Here is a 13098-nt window from a genome sequence, read left to right on the forward strand (position 1 = left end):
TATGATACTATTGACTATTTACAAAATTCTGCTGCCCATAATATATCGTTCGTGCTCTATGAAAAAGTGACTAAAGCCCTCAAAATCCTAGCTAAAACCCTGAACTGGTATTATACTTCAGACTTGAGGATCTTTAATGTCTTTACAGTATACAAGTCTTTATGGACCTCATACTCCTAATGGACCATTCCATCCCAATCTGTACACTTAACTTACCTTTTCAGGCTGAGGCATGGAATCTTCCACATCAACCTCATACTCCTGTTGGTCCATTCCATCCCTGTCTGTCAACTTTTCTTTACTACATACACTGGAGCTGTATCTTTGATACCTGTAGTGTTTTGGCAAATTGAAATTCTGATCATATCAAATAGTCACTTTACAAGTCAGCAGTAGACCAATAGACTAAGACTAAGACTGACTAAGGTCTACAATATTCTATAGTTTAACTTGTAAAATACTGATAACTCTATGGAAAATTTTAACAAATTTATGCTAATAATTCTTATTCAATTTCTGTAAATTGTTTAAGATATCAGTAAATTAATCATAAAAATGTATTGTTTATTTTGCATTATAATTAAAGAATTATTGCATAACTGTTAAGAATTTTTCATCAATGAAAAGTAAATATGCTTTTTTATAAAGATCTAATATACCTGTAAACAAACATTCTAAGAGTATTGCATAGCAATACAGAATCTGCCTACCCAAAAATAAAAATCTGTTGAAGAGAACAGAATGCTAACTTCTTGCATAATTTGCTAAAGAGAAAAGTGCAGAAAACCTGAGTCTGCATTGATTTTCTAAGTCCTAAGATAACTCAGTGAAATATCAACGGACCAGAATAAATTTTAATTTGATCTATAACTTGTCATGGTAAAGCAATGTGTCAAATATAAAATGTATCCTGGTATCTGCAAGCATGATGAAAAAAAGGTGTAGAAAACTTATTTGCCAGACTGACGAACATGGGGAAAGTCACTGGTACGGGACTAAAAAAATTCAATTTCATCAACAATGGTTCTTAAAATTTTGTGTTGTTCAAAGACCATGTTGTTTTGAAGAATTACAAACAGCTTTAATTTTTCAAAGTCATTTAATGAAATTGTCATCTCTAAACATATTAAGCTGGGTCTATTTAAAACCAATGACAGAATCAGTTACACTAAAATAAAATGCTTCACAGGATACAGACCACAAAGGTTGAAGACTATTATGGATATACCATTCAAGCTTGCTACAGCTCTAAATTTTGATTGCAATAAATTATTTGACATGAGAAAAGAATGTGCAATATTATTTTGACAAAACAGGTGTGATTTGATGAGTATTCAGTGTTAATATACACATTTCCAATGACTGACATTATTAACAATCGAGCTCTGTCGCAAATAGAAAAGAAGGAATTTCAATTGTTCAAAACAGTTAACACAAATTACAATTTCTAGGATGTATATTGATTATTACTGATATTTGATAGGATATTATTAATAGACATTGGAATAATAGAAAATTAATAGACACCCTATCTGCCAATGTGTCTATGTCCATCCGAATGTTCCCTGATTAAATTTTTTTATTGTAAAGCTTACATTCTCTGATGATCATAATAAATAATCATAAAAAAACTCGTCACAAAACAATTTTTTGGGACACTGCTCTTGTTGATTCCAGTACAGAGACTGGAATTGGGTAAGCATGTGGGCTAAAAGTATTTGGGTTGTTTTCAAGTGATTTTGGTATGTCAGTAATTGCTTCCCAAGTGTCAGTTTTTGATTAAACTAATAGTAAAATAATAGTTCTTACTCACAAAAAGATGATAGCAAAAAAAAGAATGTACATCATTTTGGCAGGAAATTTATAGAACATTTAAAAATAAATCAAACTAGATTGAAAAAAAATAAATGGAAATCTTTATATCTGCCAGTATTGACCCTGCATGCAAAAACACAAGATGATTTTTTGGGGGTATTTTGATTACAGAAAATTGCATTTAAGCAACCTCTGACATGAAATGCCTAAAAACAATGATGGCAGCATGATACCATCATACAAACCCAATTTTTTTTGTAGTGTATAATATATGTAAAGGAAATCTATACCTTCTTGACACCACTGTATAATCTGCTGTGTATCTTCGTACAAAATCAAATACATGAGTATCAGTGTCAGCTCTACAATAAAAGACCAATTTTGTGTACTTTTTAATCTTATTTCTATAATAGCATTGAAATAAAAAAAATGGAAAAAAAAAATTAAATCTCTAGATGGAACTTTATTTTTTAGCTATAATAATAAGACTAATCATAAATGTACCAAAAAATTTAAATGTCATCTCAAGACTAAACAATTTTTGCTTTATCCTTGACAACAGTAATCTAGTCAATTTTTCTATCCTTTGTACATTTGTAGTTAATAGGGCACCCTTATCCTTTTTAATGTATCTGCAGCCGGGTTATAAAAATCATTGCTAACCCAATTTCAGGAACAATATGATTGACAGTCCTACATCTTTTTGGTAAGAAATGGACATCAACGTCATCATGATCAGGGTATAGTATAAGATCTCTGTGGGGGTCTCTTTCTACTGTACAAGTATTCTGTAGGACAAAGTCTTCATACTCAGGTGGATCTACTGCATCTGTCAAAGGTACCTGAAACAGAAGACAAAAGAAACCAGTTGACTCACACCAATTTGATTTAAATCCAATATTTATGACTGTTATTTTTATATGGTAGTATAAATTGTAGTTGATAGTAGTGTTGGGAATCAATCAAAATTTCCAGATCGATGATTGTTGTGTCAACATCGACTGATGATCAATGATTAGTGTTTGTGAGTTTGATAAGGATGACCATTCAATATCGTATTGCTAGTATACCTCCATTACCTAGTTTGGATATTATCATAACTTACGTAAACATGTAAAATAATCATTAATGAAGCCACATGCTGACTCAGCCAATGTTAAGGTTAAAAATCGAACAAATTTTTTGTCAACAGAAAGATAAATAACCCAGTCAGATAATAGAAAAGATCACTTCGAAAAGAAAAATAAAGACATATTTATATTTTTAAGACATGAACGAATTAATCTTGATATCTCGAAATTGATCATTGAATCAAAGCTCCTCAAATGACTGATAGCTTGATGTTCCTGATGATCGGTGTACCACTAATTGATAGGGCTGTAATTTGTGAATTACAAGGCCATGAAGAATAATTCTAATCTAAAAATAAATCTGTCAATGACAATACATGGCAAATCTAACTAAGCCATCATCAGCCTAAATAACTTGACTTTTTGAATTAACAAAATTTCATAATATTCTCTAATAAATTTTATCCATTAAAAAATTTGTGCACTGATTCTGTAAAGTGTTTATATAATAATTTTGTATCAACACTTTCAAAACTGAAAGACAAAATTTATCATCTTAATAATTTTAACCATTAAATTGTTTTGTACATCATTATTTTTTACCATATATGATTGAATTCAGTTGTGACACATCACACATGGATTGTTCTTAGGTAGCCCTTACTTTATTTTCAATGAGTTGTAAGAACTACATTTTTTTGTAAATTTAAGGGGTATTTGTTATTTAGTGGACCACTGTAAATTTCTAAAACAGTCACATTTAATTAGGAAACAGGTCAATATATTGGTGTATATTGTGTTTCTTTTGTTCGGTTTCCACTGATTTCTTTCCATAAATTTCCACTTACAGTTAGATTAAGGCCACTAACACTCCTAGCAAGATCTGATGGAGCATAAACAGTTGATGACACAGCCTTCCTCACTTCAGCAGCACCTTGCCTACAAAAATTAAAGAACATTAGTGAGTTCGCTCACATACTCCAGCTGTCCCCATGTTGGATATTCAAGTAAATTTGTTCATAAGAGAATTACGTGTAGAGGGACCCCAGAAAAAAGGAATTAGAGTATTTTTTTCAGGTATTAGAAAAGATAGCAACAAAATCAAATTTAAAAAAGATTTTTGAAAATGATTTTTTCTTTATCTTCCAACTAAATTCTGTTACTCAGAATGGTAGTTTCAAACTCCAGACAGTGATTTCTTTGAGTTTTAATTAATCCAAAATAAATATCATCGTAGCGAAACAAAACCTACACTTGACTTGTAACTTATCCTGATGAACTTATATACCAAAAACCATGTAATAATCTGCAAGCGTTTAGAAAATGTCTGAAAAACTGTTATTTCTTTGAATTTAGCTAAGTTTTGGTAAAAATCATCAAAGCAGAACCAAACACAAACTTGTCCTGTAACTTATCATGGTGAATTTATATAATAAAAATCGTGTAAATATCTGCAAGCATTTAGAAAAAAAATCCAGAAAACGGTTATTTCTGTGAATTTTGCTAAGTTCAAGGCCTGTAATTTCAGTAAATATCACCAGAGAGGAAGGAAGGTTATCCTTGACCTGTAACTTATCATGGTGAACTTATATACCAAAAATCATGTCAATATCTGCAAGCATTTAAAAAATAAAGTCCCGAAAACTGAAGACGGACTGACTGAGTGATAGACGGATGGGTCAAAAACATTATACCCTTCGCAACTTCTTTCCATGTGGTATAATAAATTACTAGTCAATCTTTTATAAGTTATATGTAAAATTCAGTTTTCTTACACCGATAAGATTAATTCCCATATCAGTATTAAAGATGGTAACACTTGTACAAACTGACGTTACAATCCCAATAATTGTTACTGGGTTGATTTTCAAATAACAAATCTAATCAAAATTAAACCTATCAACTGTTCCATTCAGTCAATGCATGTAGAAACTAACAACACCCCATACTACTTTCCGTTCAGATGACCTTTTCAGAATCCTCAACTTTTTTCCCTTTGAATAATGCTTTCAAAATCATGAAACATGAAATCTGATTGGTTGATCAGATAAGTAATCAGAACAGATAGTAAAATGGAGTGCTATTAGATCCTACATGCAGGGACTGAATGAAACAACTGATGGGTCTAATTTTAATAAGATTAAAAATGACACTCCACTCCCATACATTAGATCATGTGTACATGGTAATCGAAAGATAATAGTATGATAATAACGTTCATTAACAGATACACACTTTTTTAGTAGTTTAACAGTTAAAGCCAAATCACAAGCTGAAAAACTTGTCACATCTTTTAAGATGCAGAGAAATATGTGTATTTGATATTCTAGCTTTCTGTTACACACTACACTTAATTGCCCGTTTCTGAAAACAAATTTTAAGCCCTTCACACACATTTCTCAAAAAGTTATAACTAAATTTAAGGTTATTAATACTTATAACAAGAATAAGTATGATGTATATGTCAAGGAGACAACAACCCCAATGGGATGAAAATGTCACCCCAAGGCCATCCATTGCCTGACCACATGATAGGACAAGCTAATTTTTTTGAAAATTAAAATACAAAAACAAATATAACTGTATGGTAAAAAATATGTAAAATCTGAGTTCAAAGCTGGTTACATTTTCTAGTGAATTGCCAACCCTGCTTAATTATTCTAAAAAAGTAAGAAATGATGGATGCTAGTTTCAAAGGCCACTCCACATATTATCTTTATCAGAATGGAATGGTATTTGCAATGAATTATGCTTGAAAGACAAAAACTTATATTGTACTATCAAACAAACAGTAGTTACTTTATATCATTTAATAAACAAAAAAATAAACAAATGACTAGGAAGTGTTAATGGTAAAGTTGTTTTATTGACACAAATACATGTAGTTAATGTATGTATAATTTAGCCAGTCTTTGACATGTTCTCATGTTTATTTCCAGAGCCTTGTGTCACACATACTGCTACATTTTTGTATCATTCTAATGAAATAGATAAAGAATATTGTGTGATGCTAATGCTTTAATTAGCAGAAATATATTTTTTTAATTAGTCTGAATAAATATGTGAATAACATAAAAAAAAGAATATAATTATCATTTATAAGATTTGAAAACATATCATTAGCAAACTTTCTGTGCAAAAAATGATATCACAACAAAATATGGATATTAAGCAAGTACATGTACATGTGCCAAGGAGTCTTAGACCAGGAATCTGTCGAAGAACCTAGCTTTAATGTACTATAGATCCTGAAAAAGTTCTGCAAGATGCCAGAAAAAGGGTTTACGGCAAAAAGGGTTTGTGCACATGAACTTCAATAATAAGCAGGTGTCAAAGAAGCAGAAAAGACACTCATGATAGTTTTTATCATAAAAAAAACTCCCTTGATATCCTTCGGGAGCATTCCAGGTAAGGCCAGTCTCATATGTTACATATACATCTAATGTGTATTGGAAATCCGAATTAATTATCAAATATAATTAAAGAGAAGAGAAAAGGCTACAACTTATTAAAACTACAATGTTATATTTCGAAATGAAGGGACTTGAAACGATTATTTTATGACAGATAGTGAATATTCGATTAGCATTAACCAGCATATCCTTAAATGGTCATATGTAAACATATTTTAAATGAGGCAATATAATGAAGATGACTCAATCTTTAACAAACACTTTAATGTCAATACTTTGTTTAGTTATACTGGTTCTATTTAATTTAATCTGAGTTACAAAATAAGACGGAAAACTCTTACTTATTCAGTTTTTGAGCGAATGCTCTCTGGCCGGTTGCAGCCATTATTCATCTCAGTGTGTTATACGTCACGAAGATCTGCGCACCCTTAGTTTTTGCAAACTATGAAACGCATTTATAAAGAAATTGACGGAACGAAGCATTTAAAATAATTTAAATCAGGTCAGAATATATTTAAAAGCATAGACTGTTTAGAGTAATATGAAGTACCTGATTAAAGTTACTGAATGTTATCTTAATAAAAAAAGGAGTTTAACATATACACTGAAGACATTTACTTATTAACAAAAAAATCACGTCTTAAAGTAGTTGTATGTGAGATGAGGTGACTTTTCTGTTTGTTGTTGCAAGATTGAATTCTACCTCATCAAACCAAGTTTTTTTTTTGCTTTCAGATTTTACACAAAAACACAACCATTCACTTTCTGGGAGTTTCTGGAAGGGAAAAAAATAGTTTGATTTTCAAAGCTTTCAATGGGATGCACACTTTTAATTTTTTTTTTAATTTAAAGTATTCAAATATAGAAGTGCCTTTCTGGATGCACTTGTGTCTGGGTGCCATGTATGATTCTGTATTTAATGTAGTTGCATATCAAGCTTGTAGTTCAGAACATATTTTTGTTTAATATTTTCTATATCTTCTATATAACTAAATTTTACCCAAATGTTTGGTAGCCCAGCTCAAAATCTAGTAGCCATTGGCTACTAGGTGGCTGGTAATTTTTATTTCTGGTACCCTCTTTTTGCTGGAAAATTTTGTACAGCAAAAATGCAATCGATAGTCAGGAACCCACCGCTTCTATAAATTTATGATCCGACTCCATTAGTTAAATGGTAGAATATATCAAAATTGAATATCATGGAAATATTTTGTTCAATAGGAGAGTTCGCCAATCTCATCAGTGATGTCATATTCACTAATTTGCATATCATTAAGTATCAAATTGGTTGGCAAATAAACAACTAAATAAACAATGGACAATTTCATGATTAGAATCCCAAATTTTCAAATCTTTATAACTTAGTTATTTTACATCCAATTTTTGTTCTGTAAAATGTTTCTTTTCAATAAAACTATTCATATTTTGTATGGGAATTTGTGAGTTTTTTACTTGAAAAATGTTTGTTTGTTTGTTGGGGTTTAACAAACAAATAAACAAACAAACATTTTTCAAGTAAAAGAGTTATAAATTTGAAATGATATTTATATGTAAACCACTATAAAATTTTATGCTCATATAGTCTAATTACTAAATATTTACTTAAAAATTCCATGGATAAAAAGAGTTTTATTGGCAGTATAGGGAACCAAAAGAATTTTTTAATTATCTTAAAAAATGAAAAAGTTATGATATTTTAAAGTTGATGCCCCATGCCACTCAATGGATTTTTTTGACAACCAAAACAAAATCACAGGTAAGTGAACTCTCCTATCGTAAATTTCCATGCTAATTTAATGAAAGAGTAATCAAGGGAACCAAGGTTATAGCGGTAATCAAAAGAATGTAATCCAGGGACATAGACCAGACATGGAAAACAGACATACACAACAAAGAACATAAAGCAACTAAAATCATACATACAAAGTAACAAAAGTAAATGAGCAACTCAGACTCCACTAAAAACTGGGAGCATGGACCAGGTGCAACGGTAGGGTATGTGTCCTCTGCTTTTCTAGAAACACCCGCCGAGTTGCTCATAAAAAGTCAAGTCCGGGGTAGACAAACGAGGAAAGGAAAACTATGACCCGTTGAATAAATCAGTTTTCATGGTGCTGATGGATACACCATAACAATCCACGAGTTCATGATGACGACCATGAAACTTCTGTAGTGATGACTTGTAGCAACATAACCCTATTCCAGAAGCCTATTTGTTAGAGTTCTAGCGCGATACAAAAAGTCTGCATAGTTTCGGCAAGCTCTGGCATAATGTATGAGTTGTGATATGAACACTCCATACGCAGGAGCCGAAGGGATGAGAACCGTGCATGGGTTTATATTTTGCCTCTTTTGTACATTGTCTAGCATTTTAGATTACTTCTGAAATAGCGAATAACAATCTTTATTTATTTTTTATTGAAACGGCGTGTTAAACTTATAGTATCAAAATAGAAGACAAATTTGAATATCCCGCCAAAAAATACTTTTATTACCACGTTCTATAGAAACCAGATTGTTATTATTTTTTATGTAACATGTATATTTATAATTAGGCGGTTGAATTATTTGTTTAATTTAGAATCATGCAGTAGATCTAATAGATCCTCCCCTAAAATATTGCAAAAAAGTTATGTTCTTATTTTAGAATTTAAACTTTAGTTGGCTTTATTGAATAAGGTAAGCCAAAGAGGCTGAAAATGGAGGCTTGTGTCCCTTTGACAGGTGAAAATGTGACAGTTTTCTCCTGCGACGCGCTCCATTATTAAGAGCAAAACATTCGCAAATTCAAATTTCATGATTGTGATATTGTGCTTCTTTGGAAAACCTAAGTGATAGCCTTTAAAAGTTATTCGCATATCGGAAGTCTCATCGAAATTGTTGACATTTTTTCACTCGACAGGAGCTTGCAGAACAAGTTTGGCGTTATCATCTGAGCTTTATTTACTGACAGTGTGTGAGAATAGATAAATCTGGTGGATTATGTTGAGTTAATTGTTAGCGTTTTAATGGGTTTAACATCGCCTTACGAATGCAGTGACACTGAAATAGTAGCTTAACATTTACTTCCGGTCAGTTTCACTCCTCATTGACAAATTTTAAGAGGATGGCAGCCCTTGACCCTGAATACAAGATAAGGCTGAGTAAAGTGGAGGAGAGACTGGTGAATCCAAACTCAGAGTTGAATATTAACAGCTTGTTGGTATGTTTGAACATAGTTTTGTTGTGAATAATGTACACACTAAGTGCAACCAAGGAGTTAAATATAGAATGATCTGCATCTTGTGAATTATTGCAATATCTTGAATGGCGAGATTTCAGTATACACATACTAGCCACAGCTACTTGCCGCCTATACAGTCAAAATTAGGTCATATAAAACGTTGATATCACAAAAGCAGGGGAAGCTACCGCTATAAACATCCTTATATACACCGTCGGACCATTTTTATCAATTTAAAACATACCTAATGATGATCGTTTGGGTTTTGAAGGAGTTAGAGCTTTAATTTAGGAGGGAATGCCTTTCTTGAGGGCGTGACTCCGACTGCCATTTTTTTTATCAGTTGGTCAAATAAAAACGTTGATATCATGCAATAACAGGAGGCTACAGCTACAAAATTTCTTATATACACCCTTGGACCATTTCTGATCAGTTTGAAATAAATTTTATGATGATAGATTGGGTTTTGAAGAAGGAGATTAAATTTTTAATGAATAGGGTAACCGCCCTCGAAAGTGGGGCTAAGCAGTCAGGAGTCAAAACAAAGGCTTAAATGAACATTGATATCACAAATGCAGGGAAGCTACAATTTTAAAACTAATTCTGTACACCCTCATACTATTTCTGATCAATTTTCAACAAATTTTATGATGATTGATTGAGTTTGGAAAAAGGAGTTTGAATTTTTAATGAGGAGGAAAGTATGCTTTCGAAGGTGGGACCAGATTGAAAATTTGATAAGAGTTTAAAGTCTCGAATATCGAGGTATCGATCAAAATAAAACATTGAAAAAGTCTGGAGGCAACTTGAGGTGGGATATTTTAATTTTTTTCAAAGCATATGGGTCAGAATACCTACATTTATTGTGATGAAATGTTGAAGGGATGGAAAGGGATGTTGACAGGGCATGCTCAGAATCAACAAAATGCATCATGGGTAATCTCACTGTATATCGCCCCACGCAACATATTTATTATCGTACTATGTAAAATTGTGCGATATTCCAATCCTTGCTACATATAAATCCTTGATGCAACAGTACAATAGTCTGTCCTGTCATGTATTGATAGTTTATTGACATCATGTTCAATGTAATATTTGGATTAGTAAATGTTTGTGATTATTCAACAGTTCCTAGTAAATATCAATATTTTTATATTTTTAGGTATGTTTTGTACTTTAAGTAGGCTAAGCATATATAAGCAGTATCGTGTAAGCAAGCATTTTGAGAATCAACAAACTTTTTAAAATTTAATTTTTTCCCTTGCAAGCAGCTCCAGCCATATCCTTTTTAGTTGTAGTGGGTTTCTTGGTCTACTTTTTTTCTTAATTGTTGTCTGTCCATGAATTTCGTGATAATAATCATCATCCCATGAAACCATACCTGTTAACCTAGTAAAACCTATTTGTGGGAGATCTTCTGCAATCCATCATAAAATTGCAGATTTTGCATGTTTTTATAGGCAAAGAAAGGATTTTGAATTTGGAGAAAACAAGACCAGAACACATGATCTCCAAACAATAAAATTATCTGAAATGTTTTTATGATACTGCATCATTTCAAAATTTTTTGTACATGTAATAATCAATTATTCAAGTTTCAGTTCCCTTGAATTACAAAAACGTACATTAATATATATACACAACGTCTCAGAATGTGACGACTATTCGCTACACTGCTCCATCGGATCAAATGGATACAGGGAAGATAACGTAAACTTATAGAAGGGTCTGAAAAATTCCCAACGATGTTAGAACTGTCAAATTTGCAAAGCAAATTTTTTGTCGTTCCCTCCGCGGGACTCGAACTCATACCGCTGTGGCATCTATGGCAACACCGCCAGCACCAAGTCCAGTGCCGTAGACCTCTATATATATATATACCTAATTCAAAATTGCTGATCATTTGAAAATTGTCCCCATTTGTATTTTGGGGATTTAACAAAAATTTGGGTTTTTATCACATGATAACCAGTACTACTTCCTAAATGTAAATAAAAAAATGATTATTTTGAAAAAAAAAAAAAAAAAAACTTTTGACCATAAATAAATTTGCAGTGACTTCAATCGTGTCAGATGCTAGAGGTTAAGATTGCTACAAGTAAGAAAATAGCTTGCCGGACAACCTCTACATTCTGGAATTATAACAGACTTCTTTAGACGTTGGGTATTGTTTCCTAACACATTGTAACCAGTGATATACATTTTGTAAACAAATGCTTATCAAATTTTTTTTTATGCTAGTGACAGTATAAATTTCAAAGAATAGTTGTTACCTTTTGTACCTTAGATAACCTATGCCTCATATGAATTATACAATCAGAGTAATATTTTTTCAGATGTGTTTGTTAAACAGAAGACAATCTACTGAAAAAACTATTTGGGGGTCAATCTTGCATGTACAATGTATTACAAGTTCCATACGGTCAAATACTTGCGACTGAAAATCAAGTTTACCTGCCTATTGAATCTAACTAAATTTCAAGAATATGTTGCTGTCTATTTTAAGAAATTTGTTTTTGAGGTTGAATAATAGATATTAACAATAAAATGAATAAACTTTTAGGATGGAATAGCTGCCTTAGTTCATGACTTGGATTATCCAGCAATAAGAAGAAATAAAAGTGTTGAACAGTTTCTTGGTAGATGTGAGTAAATATAAGTACATCTTCGTATCCACCTTTGTACAGGATTTTCTGTTCTGCATTGTTACTTACATTTTGTACATTGTACATGTACATGTGTACATGTTTTCTATCACTACATATTATATGTTTTCTTTCTCACTAAAAGTAAAGCAAGTAAGATAAATTTGTACAAGGAAAAAGAAGTGTCTCAACTCATTGAATACAACATTGTATGTGGGTCAACTTAATCATTTTTAATACATGTACCTTCTTTGATATTTTCATTTCAGATGCAAAACCAATTGATTTTGTTAATAGCTGCCGTATGCAGCACAGAGACTTTGAAGTTGTTAAAGTTATTGGGAGAGGAGCTTTTGGTGAAGTTCAGCTGGTAGGTTGCCCAAGGAAGTAGGAAGTAAAGTTTAAAATTGAAAGATTATGAGTGTTAGTTTGGAACAGATGCTATAAAAAAAAATTTAAAATTTAACCCTTTCAATTAGATATTAAAACTTAAGGATAAGGACTTTTCTTCTCATTTATGATTTATACCTACATGTACATAAGGTATTTTATTCTGCAAAGATTTCTTAATATCTATCAAAAAAAGTTCTAAATATGATATTTTATCAGCTGATTTAATTCATCAGATTATTTATCTGTAATGTTAATGGTAGTGATTTACAGCAATACCAATTATTTGAATTGTATTGACTACAGTGTTTTATGTCTTAGGTTCGCCACCGATCAACAAGAAAAGTACATGCTTTAAAGTTACTCAGTAAATATGAAATGGTAAGCAATTAAAGTTAAAGATGAAAATTAGTCTTAACTAAGTTATGTACTGGCCAAGGAGTAGTTCTCTTCTGCAAGGAATTCTTGTCACTTCTAACGGACGGCTTATACTTTGCTCTAAAAAATGAGGTTTCATGTAGAAATAATATGTTGGTAAG

General features: G+C 31.6%; 2 protein-coding genes across 4 annotated transcripts in view; one reads left to right on the forward strand and one right to left on the reverse strand.

The window, feature by feature from the left end:
• The window catches only part of LOC148629448 (dedicator of cytokinesis protein 7-like), a 38660-nt gene extending 31936 nt beyond the window's left edge, over positions 1 to 6724 (reverse strand). For both annotated transcript variants that reach the window (XM_088551341.1, XM_088551330.1), the window contains exons 1-5: positions 6640 to 6724; positions 3734 to 3824; positions 2479 to 2657; positions 2106 to 2177; positions 217 to 331 (exon numbers count right to left, since the gene is read on the reverse strand). In XM_088551341.1, coding sequence (XP_088407467.1) covers positions 217 to 331; positions 2106 to 2177; positions 2479 to 2657; positions 3734 to 3824; positions 6640 to 6683 — 501 coding nt within the window. In that variant the 5' untranslated portion in view covers positions 6684 to 6724. The remainder of the gene's footprint in view (positions 1 to 216; positions 332 to 2105; positions 2178 to 2478; positions 2658 to 3733; positions 3825 to 6639) is intronic.
• Positions 6725 to 8961: 2237 nt separating this feature from the next.
• LOC148629449 (rho-associated protein kinase 1-like) overlaps positions 8962 to 13098 on the forward strand; it is a 29174-nt gene continuing 25037 nt past the window's right edge. Inside the window, exons 1-4 of one of the 2 annotated variants that reach the window (XM_088551410.1) lie at positions 8962 to 9500; positions 12088 to 12169; positions 12439 to 12539; positions 12881 to 12940. In XM_088551410.1, the coding sequence (XP_088407536.1) occupies positions 9405 to 9500; positions 12088 to 12169; positions 12439 to 12539; positions 12881 to 12940 (339 nt within the window). In that variant the 5' untranslated portion in view covers positions 8962 to 9404. The remainder of the gene's footprint in view (positions 9501 to 12087; positions 12170 to 12438; positions 12540 to 12880; positions 12941 to 13098) is intronic. The other variant, XM_088551405.1, reaches the window with a different exon arrangement.

This window comes from Perna viridis, chromosome 1 (genome assembly GCF_037379345.1).
Source record: "Perna viridis isolate PV_CMFRI_1.1 ecotype Kerala chromosome 1, ASM3737934v1, whole genome shotgun sequence".
Taxonomy (NCBI): domain Eukaryota; kingdom Metazoa; phylum Mollusca; class Bivalvia; order Mytilida; family Mytilidae; genus Perna; species Perna viridis.